At 31.4% G+C, this 17365-nt stretch overlaps 1 protein-coding gene across 5 annotated transcripts in view; it reads right to left on the bottom strand.

Moving 5' to 3' along the window:
• Positions 1-1105: 1105 nt before the first annotated feature.
• LOC127942129 (semaphorin-4D) overlaps positions 1106-17365 on the bottom strand; it is a 47003-nt gene continuing 30743 nt past the window's right edge. For 4 of the 5 annotated variants that reach the window (XM_052537723.1, XM_052537722.1, XM_052537721.1 and 1 more), the window contains 10 exons: positions 17254-17347; positions 17038-17154; positions 15282-15433; positions 13374-13549; positions 13024-13180; positions 11616-11838; positions 10433-10548; positions 10134-10303; positions 8440-8486; positions 5105-7490 (listed from right to left, as the gene is read on the bottom strand). In XM_052537723.1, coding sequence (XP_052393683.1) covers positions 6619-7490; positions 8440-8486; positions 10134-10303; positions 10433-10548; positions 11616-11838; positions 13024-13180; positions 13374-13549; positions 15282-15433; positions 17038-17154; positions 17254-17347 — 2124 coding nt within the window. In that variant the 3' untranslated portion in view covers positions 5105-6618. Of the gene's footprint in view, positions 1588-2435; positions 2510-2576; positions 2787-4209; positions 4321-5104; positions 7491-8439; positions 8487-10133; positions 10304-10432; positions 10549-11615; positions 11839-13023; positions 13181-13373; positions 13550-15281; positions 15434-17037; positions 17155-17253; positions 17348-17365 lie in introns of those variants that run through there. The other variant, XM_052537726.1, reaches the window with a different exon arrangement.

Here is a 17365-nt window from a genome sequence, read left to right as displayed (position 1 = left end):
GCATGTGGCTAAAAGATGCTCATAATGAACAGAGGAAGAGGAGAGAGCCTCAAACCACAAGATAAAACCACAATATGCTTTCCTTTGCTCACAGATTAATGATTGCATTGAGAATCTTGTGGAAAATGTACAGAAAGAGCATTGTGTGACAGCTGTGCTGCAGAATACTGTTGCATATGCATTCAATAATTAAATACTATTATTAATTGCAATAATAATCTATCCAGTTTTGGTTTTTATGCAGAAATATGAATGGATGAGATGTCACCTTCCCTTGTTAAGAGGCATAAACAATGTCTGTGTGTGTGTGTGTGTGTCGTAGGAGTCTATATCGATTTTTATATATAAAAGTATTTTATTGGCTACTGATTGTGTGGGTTAGTTTACAGTCATATGGTCATCTCAGAGGTCAGAGGGGTCAGGGTCATGTGTGCTGACCTTTGGATGAGGATAAAGGGTGACATCATTGACCTCGATATGGAGAGAATCCACAAAAGCTTTTATGTTTTTAAAGATTTTATGTTTTCATACAAACCTACAGCTCAAAACAGGACAGACGCATGCAAATCTGGCTTATTGTCATCAAACTAAAACTAAAAACAACTTTATTTTTATTTGAAATAAAATAAACGATAACCGAAATAATTTTTTTTTATTTCACCTAGTTGCCAATACTATATTTTTCATTCTAAATTAAAATTGATGTACAAAAATAAAAAAATTAAAATCTAAAATGAGATATTTATATTAATATAAATAGATATAGATAGATATTTAATAAAAAAAAAGATAATAGATGAACTTGATATACTAAAAAGGTTTTTTTTTCTAAAACGAACTTAAATTAAAATGAAAAAAGAAAATATTTCAAGCAATTAAAATATGAATAAAACTATAAAAGTATCTCAATAAATAGTTTTGTTTTTCCAGGTTGACAAATTAACATTTCTCATTTTAGTTCAGTTAAAACTAAAACTGAAATAAAAAAAGTATCTAAACACTTAAAATATACTAGTACTTGAAGAAGTAAACTTATTTAAAATGGAAAATGAAAAAGTAATGATAGTATCTCAATACTAAAAACATGGTTATAGACGCTCACAAGTGATAGAAATATTATTTATTGTGGTCATAACCTCTATTTTAAAAGACAAAATATATTCTAGGAAAGTTTAAATATATCTGTTCAGATAAACACACGTGATTATTGAAATAACACAATAGTTGAAATCCAGATCTTGCTTTGACTAACATGAGCCGGTGTCATTTGCTCTCGAGGATGGAGGGAGTATAAATAGAAGTGTGCAGACGGTCGTAGACAGCACTTGTCATCAGCCTGAGGCCCGTCTCACTGCACACATCCTCCACGGCGCTCAAACACATTCACCGACCGACGGGATCCACGGACCACCAACAGACCCAGAGCGACTGCGAGTGTGTGTTTAGCTCCCGGTCTGAGCTGTGTGTGTGTGTGTGTGTGTGTGTGTGTGCGCTCTTGTCCAAGCGTCTGTCCCTGGAGTCAGAAAATGATGCCATGATGAGCGATAATGAGGCGGTTCAGAGAACACCTTGTCCATCACAGCTCTCCTGGAGGACAACAACAATAAACAACAAACATCAGCCTGCAGAAAACAAATGTGTTTAATAAAGCATCTGAAACTATTTTGGGCTTATATTCATGTCCAGACAATGGCATGTAACATATAATACAGAATAAATATTTAAAATACAAAAAAATGTAAAATACTAAATAAAATATGATTAAATATAAATATAAAACAGAATACAAATAAAATTAAAATAAAAATATAAAAAAATTAATTAAATAAAATCTAAAATAAAATAAAATATAACATTTTAAATAAAAATATATACAATAAAAAAAATATGAATTTTTGGAGGGGGAGTGCAATAAATACTGCTTTATTCAGTATTTTCTGAAGCAATTTTAAGGAAGCATTTCTATGTCTGACCTCAGTACTGACCCAAAGTCAGATGAGGAAGCACTTTAAACATAGAAATGCATCACAAATAAATAATGCAGATATTTATAAATACTTGAAGTCTTTTTCACCTTCAACAAATGTGTGCAGTGAGCCCAAATGAGTCTGAAATCAAACATGCACTTTAACATCCAAAAGTTTGAGATCAGTCTCTTCTGCTCACCAAGGCTGCATTTATTTGATCACAAATCCATTTAAAGTGTAAAAATTGTGAAATATTATTACAATTTAAAATAACTGTTCTCTATGTGAATATCTGTTAAAGTGTAATTTATTTCTGTAATGCTCCGCTGTATTTTCAGCATCATTCCTCCAGTCTTCAGTGTCACATGATCTTCAGAAATCAGAATAATATGCTGATTTGTTGTTGAAAACTCTTTTGATTTCATTGAGAGACTGTTATGAAATCAAAGATGCTGTGATTTCTCTCACCCATGCTTTCTTCCACTGCTGCAGGAGTGTGTTGTGGTCGGTCAGAGCGGTTCTCCAGCGCTCCACAGCCTCGTCTGAGAGCACACAGACACACGTCACATCACGTTCAGCTCAGACTGACACACAGTGATGAAACACTACCTCTGCTGAGCCGCAGGTCCACTTTAGACGCATCACTTCCTGCTTCAGACACCGCTGTACACTCGTACTGGACGTCTTTAGTCAAAGCCTCCTCCTTCAGCCAGCTGCTCACCAGCACGGCATCATGGGAAACCACATGTCTGTATTCAGTGACGCGAGTCTCGAGCTTCTGCCCGTTTATGTGCCACTCAACACTTACATCTCTAGGACCTGAAGGAAAACTGCACTTACATATGGATCCTGTTTAGCACTCCAACACACACACACACACACACACACACTCACTGCTGAAAGCACCATCATGCTGTCTGTGTTATGACACTAGTTTCACACGCATGCATCATAAACTGTAGGTTCAGATCATAAACCAGCAATAATCACCATATTTATTTGATTAGGCTGGATCACCACAAAAAAAGCATTAAAAACACACCATATATAACTATTTGAAACAAATGTCTCTCTGTATTCCTAAAAAAATGCTTTTATATATATAAAAAAATAAAATAAAAAACGGGTTCTTAAAAATAAAATAAAGCATAAGTTAATAAATGTTTTCATGTTTTGCTCCAGTCATTTTAACCTGGATATATATGAAAAAATAAATAAAAAAATAAAAAAATTATATATATATATATATATATATATATATATATATATATATATATATATATATATATATATATATATATGTTTTTTTTGTTTTTTTTTCGGGGATTTAAAAATGTTCAAAAAAAATTCAAAATTTTCTCATAAAGACATTATTGCCATATACTGGATTCAATCTTTTTAAAATGAGGTTTTCATTCAAATAACATAGGTTTTTACGTTTGGAACTTGAAAAAAGACAATATTTATAGATAATTCTGCTAATATTCGCTCAGAAACGGAAGTGAATGTGTTAAGATTAATGAGGCCTGGGATCAAAGAAGAAACCAAGAACCATTTACAAGTCTTTTTTAAAATGCAAATGAGGTAAAGGATTTTCAGCAGCACGAGGGTTACAAGTACACAAATATGTATTTGAGACAAGAATCAGTCTGTTGTGCAAAGTTATATTCATATTGTCATGAGCGTGCATGTTAAAACACATCTTCACTAACACACCTCAACACAGATGTTTTGCCATTCAGACATTTATTCAGTCCCTCTACCAAAAAAGATTTGAAGAAACTTTGTACATCTAGAGCTTTTCCATATGTACATATAGTGTATTTACACTGTACAGTCAGTCAATCATCTTCCTTTACACGTCAGCGGAGAAACAAGGCAGAAACCAGAATCATAAATTAGAGAATAAAAAAAAAAAAAAAAAAAGGAAGGAAAGAAATTCTAAAACGATTTACTAATAAGCTTATTCATCCTTTATGGATTGAATAAAAAGAATGCATAAAATAAAAAAAATAAAAAAACATATCATGCATCAGACAGAAGATCTGGAACATGCAGACACACAAACGCTGTCTAAATACTCTTCACTGACTTCCTGTCTGACTTCTGGCTCCTCGGCCAATCAGAACACTTGATAGTGCAGGAGGAGCGAGGAAGGGAAGTCACAGAGTATTGAGACGAGATGGATGAGTGAGAGAGAAAGGTCAAAGGTCAGAGGTCAGGGGTCAGAGGCAGCACTCACCCAGGGCCAGGCAGAAGAGCAGAAAGGCCTGGTGAGGGTGAACGCTCCAGGACTGCTCCGTCAGCAGAGGAGGAATCAGACGAGCCCCGGACGAGGGGAAAGAGCTGGGCTCTGGAAACAGGAAACAGGAAGTGGAAGGAAGAGTGTGCTGAGAATCAGAGGAGGACAGGAGATGTGGGAACACTACAGCCAAACCAGGACACCGTTCACCCCAAAATCAAAAGAAAAAGATTTGACATCAAAATAAACTCTATTTGTGACATCATTATTCTATTTTATTTTCATGACATTCAAGCACATTTACATACAATGGCAAAAAATCTTATATGAATCTGGATGCGATTTTTTTAAATTATATTTATTAAAATCACTGTCAGGAAATATTGTCAAAATTGCAAAATAAAAATAATAAAAATAATTTTTATTTATATTTTGTAGTTTCTTTGACATTTCGTCCCAGAATCAAAAGAAAACTAAAATTATATTGTGCATATATATATATATATATATATATATATATATATGAAAAAAAAAATCCATGATAAAACAGTCAAGGAAATTATCTGGTTAGGATGCTTTTATTATTTTGTGTATTAAAATCACGGTTATGAAATAATGTCAAAATATAGAATGCTAAAATGTAATTCTTGAAAAGAAAAAAAAGAAACATTTAAAACTAATATTTGTAATGTATTTTTTTGTATTTAAACCAGACTTCATATAATATCAGTAAAATGTAAACATTGATAATTTTTCTTTAAATTTAATGCATTTCACTCCAAAATCAAAGAAAAAAAAGAATATTTTATATATTATATTTTTCATTAAAAAAAACAGCAGAAAATAATTTATATGTAATACAGTCATAATAATTATCCCAGTATGACCACATGTATTTAATTTTTTTATGTATTTGTTTTATTTTTATTAAATAAGCCATGAAATAATGTCATAAAAAGATTTTCTTTAGATTTTGGGGATTATTATTTTTTTTTTTTTTGTGACATTCACGCTATTATTGCAGAATTGTAATTAAATAATATAATAGCTTTAAAAATATCTAAAACATAAACCTTCTTTAAGAAAAAAAAAAAAGTGTTCAAAGCTCACGTCTGTGGACACCAGTGGACAAGTCTCAGATTTATTTATTTGACTGTGTAAAAATCTTGTTTCGCTCTCGTTCTCTCAAATAAAAGCAGGTTAAAGTGTTAGACATCTGCAGAAACAACAACAGGAAGCTGTGCAAGAGACGCATCAGTGTTCAGACATTTTTGGTCTGGTTTCTATCGGCAGCTGGAGAAACAGTGGCTCTTCCTCATCACATCAAACATCCCTGAGATTCAACATCACACGCAGACCGAGCAGAAAACCTGCCAATATCTCCACACTCCTAAACCAAGACACATTTACCTGAGAAGGAAAGTCTGTCTTCCTGAAAAACAAATCTCAAAGTGAAGAGAGTTTATGCTTAAAGTGTCAAAAGATCTGTCAGTGCGGTCAGAAAAACTATCATCTTTCCGCTGCTTTGAATTAAGTTTATGTGTTTAATGATACATATTATATGACATTAGAATGATTATTTTTGAAACAAAGTCATGGAATGTCAAAATGCAAATGCAAAGAAAAGAAGGAAAGGAACAGAAAGAAAGAAAAAAAATAAGTTAAAAAAAAAAAACTATAGAACTATAGAATGGTCCAAAAATGTGCCTTTTTATGCAACAATTGTTAGTTTTTTGTTGTTGTTGTATTTTTTTTGCATTTCATCCCAAGTTTAAAAATACTAGAAATTACAGTTTGCTTTGTTTTTGTCTTCTAATTTATATGTAATACAGTCATCAAAATGTACCTGACAATTTTTATTATTATTTATTTTATATATATAAAAAAAATAATAATCAAAATCACTGTTATGAAATAGTAAAAATGAAAAAATTATTAACAAATAAAAATAATAAAAGGTACCATTTATATATATATATATATGTTAAAATGTCTTCAAATTTTGGGGTTTCACCAAAAAAAAAACAAAAAAAACCTGTAAATTATATTTTGCATAAAAGACAGTATTTTTTCGTTTTAAGCAAAGCCTCACCTAGTCTTAACCTTTTTTTTTTTTTTTGCATTTTTAGAAGCATGCTTAATATCTAAACTCGTTTTCCTAATCAAGTAAGAGTGTCTTGATATCACGGCGTGCAGATATTTGCACTGAAAACAAAGTCAGAAATCAGCTTCTGCAGCGTGATCTGAGAGTGAACATTAAACGCCACAAAAATACTCAAATACAGTCCGCTGCTCCAACTTGGACAACATCACGAAACCTACCAATCTGGTAAACAATGTTTCCAATTTGGAATCTGATTTGGAATTCTGCGTTTGTTCCTGCAGAGCTGCGCTGGTTCTGTGAACGCGTCAGTCCGTCGCGTCGCCGTCTGCGTATTCGATCGACTGCGACGCGGACTGCACGTCGAACATGGGACTATCACTGGTGTCCTCGAAGCTGCTGGACGGGACTCCACCGTTCCCTGTTTCCGGCTCCGTCTCGTATCCGGTGTCTCTGAGAGGACGCAGCGGATGCGCTCCGTTCCGATCCGTCTTTTCCGTGAGCCCAGCCTCACATGTTGCGTACTTGGACTGCGGCGGCGTTTTGTCGGAGCCGAGCAGCGCGGACCGCACACGGAGACATGGCTCTGGAAGGTACCCCTTGTAACAGTTGTACGCCAAAGCGGCGAGGAAGAGCAGGAAGAAAAGCAGGAAGAGCAACAGCAGAGCGACGCTGATGTCATCCTGAATCTGTTTCGCCGAGGGGTCGAGCGTCTCGGTGCGCGTCGGTACGTTGCTGACCTCCGGAGGGATGTAGGATCTGGGTTTAAAGGCGACGCTGGGAGGGGTTGTTAGTGAGGGAGCGTCCGTGTGAGCCGGCGTTAGTCCAGAGCCGTCTCCATCATTACCTTCCTCCGGTGTGATCGTAGACGCGGATACGGACGGCACGTTCTCGGGAAGCTCCAGTCGAAGCGTGTATCCCATCACCAGACGGGTGAAGTTCTTTCCCGCGGATGATTCGATGGACCAGCACTCGTAGCGGCCGGCGTCCTCCGGCGTCACGCTGTAGATCAGCAGCCCGTTCTCCTCCAGCAGGAGGAAGCGTGAGGCTTCGGTCAGGACACGGCCGTCCAGCTTCCACAACACCTGAGCCAGGTTTGAGCGCACCGGACACGACAGATCGACAGAAGCACCCGGCTTCACCAACACCTGCCGATACTCGCTCACCGCCAGACGAGCCGCTGGACACAGAGAGAAAACACACATAACAGACGCACAAAAGACATTCGTTTAAACGGTGCTTATAAACCAATTCTTGCGTAGTGAAGAATACATGCAGCGTTTATTTAAAACTAGATCTGAACTGTATTTCACTTCCTAACCCAACGACTCGGACTCGAAAATGAGTTCAAAATAAAATACACAATCGTTGACTTATATAATAAAATTACATAAATAAAAATATATGATATAGTAAATTATAAATAGAAATTAATGATGATAATTCAGCTGAAATTACCCAAATGACTAAAATGATAAAGAATTTATACTTAATAAATACTTCACATTTATAAAACAAATCATGAATTAATTACATTTATGTTTTTTTATTTAATTTCTGAGACTCTGAAAAAAATCAATCATAATATACATTTTATGATAATATACATAAAAAAATTATATATATATATATATACACACACACACACACACACACACATATATATATACACACACACACACACACACACACACATATATATATATACACACACACACACACACACACACACACACACACATATATATATATATATATATATATATATATATATGTAGTAATTATACTTTAAAATACTTAAATGAAATAAAATAATAAATGATAAAAATATATAAAATGTATAGTAAGATATAATAAATTATAAACATTAAAAGCTAAGCGTTGTGTGCCACTTTTACACACGCACATGCACACGCACACACACACACGCGCACGCGCACGCGCACACACAAACACACACAAACACACACACACACACACTCACATGCAAGTCTATCTGATCATTAGAATAACAGTGAGAATGTTCTCGTGCGCTCTCTGTACATGCAGTTAAAAATAAACCTAAACCAACAAAAGTCAGGCACTAAAAGAGTTTGAGTCAATACTGAGGACATTTCTACATGACACACCTGTAGGACATATCCCAGCATCCCCTTTGAGACTCTGAAACAACTTCCTGCAAAAACATAAAACATAAACACAGAGTTCAGAGTAAACACAGACACACCTGATTACAGATGTCTGGAAAACAGATTCCAGAACACATATTAGTAGGGATGCACGATAATATCGGCACAACATCGGTATCGGCCGATAAAAGCTTAAAATGACAATTATCGGTATCGGCCGATATGAATATTTCTGCCGATGAGCCAAACCGATATTCTCCAAGTGAAATAATTGACCTGTTTTTCAGATGTGAATGTCTGTCTACATTTGTAAAATAATAAATTGATGGTAGAATCAGTACAGAAGAGATACATGGATTTCTCTTCAGTAAAATTAAAGTTTAAATATATCAGTATATATTTGTATATATATCGATATCGGTATCGGCATCGGCCAAAATTATTTAGAAAATATCGGCATATCGAATATCGGCCAAAATCCAATATCGTGCATCCCTACATATTAGAGAGATAAAACACTTACAATTTATATACGTGTGTGTGTGTGTGTGTGTGTATTTCCAAATAAATATGCAAATACAGTTTTATGTTATAAATTATATGAATTACAACGTATAATAAATTACTAAAATAATAAACCATTAAAAATGATTAAGACATATGTAAATAGATATTATATTATACAATTACATATATGTATACATAAAACACATAAAATTATACATCTAACTCTAAAATTATAAGTACACTATAAAATATTTACTGTATTCACTTCCTGTTTTAAAAATGGAAAAAGTCTGTTTAAATTATGATTATAAAGCCCTTTAAGAATGAATATGCAAGTACAGATACTATTTTATAAATTATAAATTTTAATAAAAAAAATCTAAAAATAAAATAAATTATGATGTTTGACATAACTCGAAAATTATTAAGTGTATATATATATATATAATATAAAAATGATTATTTCTAAACAAATATGCAAATATTGATTTAGGTAATATAATAATAAATTCTGAAATATTTAAATAATGAATCCTAAAAAAAATTATAAAGGGATTTATATAAATTAGAAATATAATTATTTAATATTTAAAATATTAAATAGTATGAAAAAATACTTGCAGAAATGTAAATAAAAAATACAAAACAATAAATAAATAATAATAATAATAATAAAAAAAAAAAAAATATATATATATATATACATACATACACACACACACACACCTACACACAGACACAAACACAAACACACACACACAAATACAAACACACACACACACACCTACACACACGCAAACACACACACACACACACACACACACACAAACACAAACACACACACACACGTTAGGTAAAATAAATAAATAAATAAATAGCCTGAATGCACTGAAAGTAGCTTAAGATAAAAGCATCTGCCAAATGCATAAATGTAAGTAAATATATATATTTTAATTATTATTCATATATATAAACATAAAACTAAGAGTGAATATAAGATGTCTGGCTTACATAAAATATATTCAAAAATGTTTAAAGAGTTTTCAAAACCTAAAAGGAAATTCTACAATGATGTGTGTAATAATAATCCATCAGATCAGATCCGAGAGCTGATTAAATCCCGTGTTCCTGTTAAAGTGTGTGAGAAGTGAACACAATGTGAACCAACGTTACTTCTCTTTTCTCACCGTCGGTCGGCATCCTGCTGGAAAATATTAACGCAGGCGGCCGAGCGCGGGTCCCAGGCGCAGTAAGGGTCCCGCGCCAGAACACAGTCCACACAGGACGGGTTCTTCTCACAGAACGCTGTGGGAGACTGAACCACTCCTGAGTCCGATCCAGCGTACAGGAACCGGCTCTGAGAGGGACACAACACACACAGATGAGGAACACACACTCCGTCTGTCTGGCTCCAGCGAACGACACTTCCTCTCTGCTCAGATTCGATGTGTTTGTGGATCCTGTTCCTCGTGATTCTGGTTCTTACCCCTCGTGAGGAGAGCAGGAGGGTTTTAATCGGCTCCGCGTTCTTCAGCAGCTGGATTTCCTCCACCGTGTGAACCTCGCCGTCCAACAGCAGAGATTTATGAAGAAAACCTTTGTCTGGAAACACATTCAGAGATGGACCGAACCGGGTTACATCAACGGTCAAAACCAGACGGTCACACGTTTCACCATAAACACACTCGGTGAAAATCACTTAAAAATATATCATAGAAAATAAAAAAATACAGTATATACGAAAAACAAGTATGATTCTTGTATTATAAAACTATACAAAAAAATTACAAAAAAAAAAAAAAAAAAAAATGATAATGATAAAAAAAAAATTTAATTATGATTCTTCTGAAAATTTTTAATATACTATAAAGTATTAAGAAAAAAATAAATATATAGTTAAATATTGCTGTTTATTCAATTACACTGGTGCCTATAAATTAAAATCATTAATTTTATATGATTTATTTAAATCTGAAGTTATTTCAGAATAAAAATGCAAGTATGAATATTTATATATGGGTCAAAGACATAAAAAAAAAAAAATGTACAGAAGTGATTTTGTCTCCATAGAAAGCACATTCAATGTAAGTTAAATGTCTACTTTTAAGGTTTAAATAAGTTTTTGGAGAATGTCAAAATGTGGTTGAAATAATGTTATACTGTCATTCAGTGTAACACAATATTTATGCAAAAATTCAAACAACATGTTTATTCTGACGTGTACATATTAAAATATCTAAAAGAATAATGCAGCATATTGAATTTTATTGTGTTTTAAATTAGTAAAAAAACTGGGCAAAACCTAGGATAGTGGCAAATGTTACAAATGTAAAATTACAACTCATTAGTGTTTGGGGTGAAAGTAATTAGTCTTTTATAAATAGATTTTTGTTGTAAATATATAATATTTATTTTTTGCTTCGAAAAACAAAAACAAAATTGCAATTAAATAAAACAGAAAACTTTTTGCATTTTTTGGGGGGGAAAAACTACAACAGTTTAAAGCAGTATTGCACTTTTTTATACTTAAACACTTTTTCGTCTTTGACCCATTTACATGATTAAAATATGAAGTGTATTATAAGGTATTGAGAAATACTACATTAAATCTCTCTTCTATATAAATGAGGCGATCCTGTGCCTTCACACGTGTCACTGCACACACTCACCGGTGCCGGTGAAAATGACGTCATAGATGTTTCCATCGAGCGCCTGAACTCTCTCGACGGCGATCTGTGTGTAGTTGACGTCTTTGGTGATGAGGCGCGGGCCGTTCCCGATGGGCAGAACCGGGTCCTCCAGCAGAGGATGGTCCTTCACGAACTGAAGCGTCTTGTCGGGCAGCTGGAGCGACGAGCTGATGTTCTGTCTGCGGTTCAGACGGCTGATGCACTGCAGGACACAATCACCATCACACGACAACATTCACCAGAGAGCAGCTCAGCTCCAACTTAATGGGTTCAGTTTTCTTTTCTTTTACAAACTGCTCATCCTAAAAGTTTAATCAAAAATGTTTTGTTTTTTTAAATTGTAATAATTTTTGTATTATTTTATTATATATATATATATAACTTTTTTATTTAAAAATTTTAATTATCTTTCAATTATTTTATTAAATATATCTTTTTTTATTTAAAAATGTATTTTTTTTATTATATATACATATATTTTTTTGTTTTGTTTTATTTATTTATTGTTACTTGTTTAAACATTTATTTCCTTAAAATAAGTACATTTTTATTTGATTTTATTTATGTGTTATGATTTTATTTAATATTTTACATTTTATTTATATTTATTTTTATTTTATCTATTGTTATTTTTTTATTATTTTATTATATATATAACTTTATTTAAAAATGTTAATTATTTTTCAAATATTTTATTATATATATATATATATATATATATGAACAAACTATATATATATATATATATATATATATATATATATATATATATATATATATATATAAATAAACTTTTTATTTAAAAATGTTTTTTAAATAACTTTATGTACATTTTTTTTTTTATCATATATATATATATATATATATATATATATATATATATATATATATATATATATATATATATATATATGTATTTATTGTTACTTGTTTAAAAATATTTATTTCCTTAAAATAAGTTACATTTTATTTTATTTATTTTTCATGAATTTATTTTATATTTTACATTTTTTGACATTTATTTTAACTATTTTTATTTCACTAATCAAACATCTTTCTATAACAAGTTTTTCACTTTTATATATTTAGACTTTTTTTATTAAAATTTGATTTGTATTTTATTTCACATCCATTCATTTTCCAAACTGCTTGCCGTACATAAGCATCACATGCTTTAAAAAACATATTTATTTATATATATATACATATTTACATATTTATATTATATAATATTAAATTAATATTTTTTTGTAATTTATTTACTTTTCTCTAGACTCTTATGACTAATTCCCTTCCCAGCATCATCTAATGGAAGGATCCTGTAAGCACACACACACACACACACACATATATATCACTGAAATCCCCGTTTTGGGGAAACACTGACCGCTCCTGGTCTGGGACTCGGGGGGATGCCGTTAAACCGAACCCACTTGGTGTGGGACTGTTCCACCGTGGCCTTCTGCATGAACTTCCCTTTGGAGAAAACCTCGTGCACTGAGCTCATGTTATACGCACAGACGGCGGACAGACCGACATTCCCCCTGAAACACACACACACAGGAACATTTCTGAAGAAAACCCCTCATGCATAAAAACAACTATTGATCTGCATTCTTCTGACTCACAGACAAACAGGAACAAGTGAATCAAATACCAGACAAGCTTCAAGTCCTGCTCATCAGCATGAGTCACTAACCACACACACACACACACACACACACACACACAGCCCACCACTGAGATGTGAAGACCCCGTAGATGATGGTGTCTCTCCAGTGCGCTGCTTTCAGAATAAACACGTCGTGAACCACATTGAAGACAAAGTTGAGCTCTGGCATGGAGCAGACCAGTTTGGCCTTCAGAAAGGACGTCCACTTCTTCTGCAGCGTGCGCTGACCGCCCAGATCGCCCTGTTACAGCGAGAGACGCCATCAGCTTCACAATATCAGCTCGTCTCATTTACACCAGGTGTGTGTTTCGACAGATCTGGAACTAAAACCAAACACCGCTCCGAGCGATAAACCGAAAGCAGAAGTCGTGCGGTTTCCACACTATTCTATGAATGTTTGTGATCTCATACACTCGAAGTGAAGTTTTATTCAGTTAGATCATCGGGAGTTTCACCAGGATGGTGACATGAAGAAAAATAGAGCTATTATATTTAATAGAGAAAATGATTCATATCAGACTTTTTTTATTTTTTATTAATTTCTCCATCAGAACGACACACTGCATCATAAACTAAACAACCGTCTCCGTCTGCAGCTATTAATATCATTTAATACTACATTATCATTTAAAACTAATATTAATACAAATAATTTCTCTAATTTAGATATGTTCATTTATGGTTGGTCGAATTCATATTTATGCACTTTTATTAAATTTTTTATTTATTATTATTTTTATTATTTTTTACATATTTTTGAGTTTTCATTACAATATTAGGTTTATTAATAATTAAAATTATTTATTAATACTTTTTTTGTAGTTTTGTCATTTTTACTAGTTTTTGTTTTAAAATATTAATATTTTAGTATTATTTATACGCAATTATAGTTTTATTCATATTTTGAATGAGCTTTTATTTTTATATTTATATATATTTATACTAATATAAATACTCATTTGTTTAGAACTTGTATTATGTTGTTTTTAAAATTGTATTTTGTTTTTAAATTTAGAAATGTATAAAGATTGAAATTTTAATTAAATAAAAAAATGTTTTAATTTATTTTATTTGTTTAAAGTTTTTATTATTTTTAATTACCTTTAATTTTAGATTTTAAGTATTTGTTTTAATACCAGGTTTATTTATAATAATATAAATACTCATGCGTTTAGAACTTGTATTATGTCGTTTTAAAATTTTATTTTGTTTTTAAATTAACAAATGTATGTTTTTTTTAAATATTAATATTTTTATATTTTTATACACTAATTTTTTATTATTATTTTGAATTACCTTTAATTTTAGATTTTAAGTTTTTGTTTTAATATCAGGTTTATTAATAATAATATAAATACTCATGCGTCTAGAACTTGTATTATGTTGTTTTAAAATTGTATTTTGTTTTTAAATTTAGAATTGTATGTTGTTTTTTAAATATTAATATTTGTATATTTTTATACACTAAGATTTTTTTATTATTTTGAATTACCTTTAATTTTAGATTTTAAGTTTTTGTTTTAATAAATTTGTTATGTAGTGTTTTACTAGTTATAGTTTTTAAATAGTTAATCATTATTATTTAATAGTTTATATAACTAATATACATTTAATAACTCTTTTATGAATAAAAGCTTCTAGAATAAACATCAATATTGTGCGAAACTGTCAAAAATGTGACTTGCAAGAATACACACATAACTCTGAATGATTTTTATGCAACAAAAATGACCAGACGTGGTTGCTTTTGCACTGATTATATATAATGAAGAAAATGTGGTTGTCCAGGAGTGAACTGAAAGCAAGATGTTGACAGATAAAGCAAGAATGAAGAGACGAAGGCAGGTGATCAGATCTGTCAAAGGTGAAGGAGGAAGTTGATTGTTTACCAGAGAAAAAACCCCAAGCATGTGGAACAAATTCCCAGGAAGGAGTCATTTTTCAGCTTTGATTAAAAACCGAAACGCTCTCACCTTACAAACGCGTGCGATTCTGGGAATCAGCAGCTTCCCGAAGAACTCGTACTCCACCGACACCTCGGTGAAGAAGTAGTAGATCTTATCATCGTCTCCGTCCGGACTGTCCTGTCCTTCTCGGATCACATCGGCGAAGACGAAACTGGGCTCTGGACACAGAACAGAACTGTTTCACTCTATATTACGCTCTAGTTTGATTCATACGGTCTTTCTTAGGAATCATATGTGCCTTTATTCATTTTATTCGTTTTTGTGTTTGTTTTTTATTCATATTTGTATTATTTATACACTAATATACTAATATACTTTTCATATTTTCAGTTTACATTCTAATATAAAAATAAAAACACAACATTTTCAGTAATTTTGTTATGTGCTTTAGTCATTTTATTATTTTAATCGTTTTAAGTTTTAATTTAATTTAATTTATTTAATCCCAAATATTCAGTAATTTTGTTATATGCTTTAGTAATTTTATTCAGTTTTTGTGTTTGTTTTTTATTAATATTTGTTTTATTCATACACTAATATACTTAAATTTTCATATTTTCAGTTTACATTCTAATATAAAAATAAAAACACAACATTTTCAGTAATTTTGTTATGTGCTTTAGTCATTTTATTAGTTTTTTTCATATTTTTGTATTATTTATACACTTGTTAATTAATTTTTATTTTAATCGTTTTAAGTTTTAATTTAATTTAATTTAATTTATTTAATCCTAAATATTCAGTAATTTTGTTATATGCTTTAGTAATTTTATTCAGTTTTTGTGTTTGTTTTTTATTAATAATTGTTTTATTTATACACTAATATACTTTATTCAAATTTTTTAATTATCTTACATTTTCATATTTTCAGTTTACATTATAATATAAAAATAAAAACACTACATTTTCAGTAATTTTGTTAAGTGATTTAATCATTTTATTAGTTTTTTTAATTAATAGTTAGGTATTACTTATACACTTACTAATATTTTTTAAATTAGTTTTCATTTTAACTGTTTCAGTTAAACATTTTTTATATACTAATAAACATCCTTAATATTGAGCAATTTTATTATTCAGTTTTTATTTTAACATACTAATAAAAATACTACATTTTCAGTAATTTTGTTATATGCTTTAGTAATTTTATTAGTTTTTAATTAGTAAAATATATTTATATAAATTAAAATATTATCGTTTTTTTATTAATGTTTTGAAATTTCTTCTAAAACATAGTTAAATTCTTACCAATATGAATAAAAACTCTAGAAATATCATATACATTTATAATTTTTATTATTATTTTTTACAATTTTTATATTTTTGTACTATTTACACTATAGTTTTTATTCATATTTTGAATTCAAATTTAATTCTATATTTTCAGTTTTTAGTTTTTAATATTAGTTTTATACATTAATAATTTTGTTAATGATTTTATGTGCTTTTGTAATTTTTACTACTATTTTTTTATTCTATTTAGGTTTCATTTGAGTTCTGTTTTAGTTTTTAATTATTTCAACTTTCGTTTAGTTGAAGTTTTTCGTCTAATGGTTACTTTTTATAGCATTTCATCTTTATTTTAATTAACAAATATGTTTGTATTAATTTAGTTTTTTTATTAACTCATTTTTATTAACTCAAAATGACAATGATGATGATTTTGATGTTGTTTTTCTTCATGAAATGATCTGAATGTGATTGCACACTAACGCTTCTCTCTGCACACTTCTAATGCGTGCTGTTTTATACAGTATTGTACCGTTGAGCCAGGACGTTGAATACTCCGTGCGCAGCAGACTCTGAGACGGAGAAGATCTGGAGATGATCGGCTCGCTGCCCAGGAAGTTATACGCCGTTCCCGAGTACAACTCGCCGTCTGAACGAGAAACAAGCAGTTAAGCGTCCGTCAGCACACACACACACACACACACACACACCGAGTGTCCTGCAGATGTGCTCGAGTGTGTTAACTCACCGACCATCACGCTGGTGAAGCTCTGAGCCGGGTCGAAGGAACATTTCCCCCGACCGTCCTCTCCTCGATCCTGCAAACTGAAGCCCTGCAGGGACTGAAGACAGATCAGACA

Source organism: Carassius gibelio, chromosome A21 (genome assembly GCF_023724105.1).
Source record: "Carassius gibelio isolate Cgi1373 ecotype wild population from Czech Republic chromosome A21, carGib1.2-hapl.c, whole genome shotgun sequence".
In the NCBI taxonomy this organism is placed as follows: domain Eukaryota; kingdom Metazoa; phylum Chordata; class Actinopteri; order Cypriniformes; family Cyprinidae; genus Carassius; species Carassius gibelio.
This window is presented reverse-complemented; position numbering and strand designations above follow the sequence as displayed.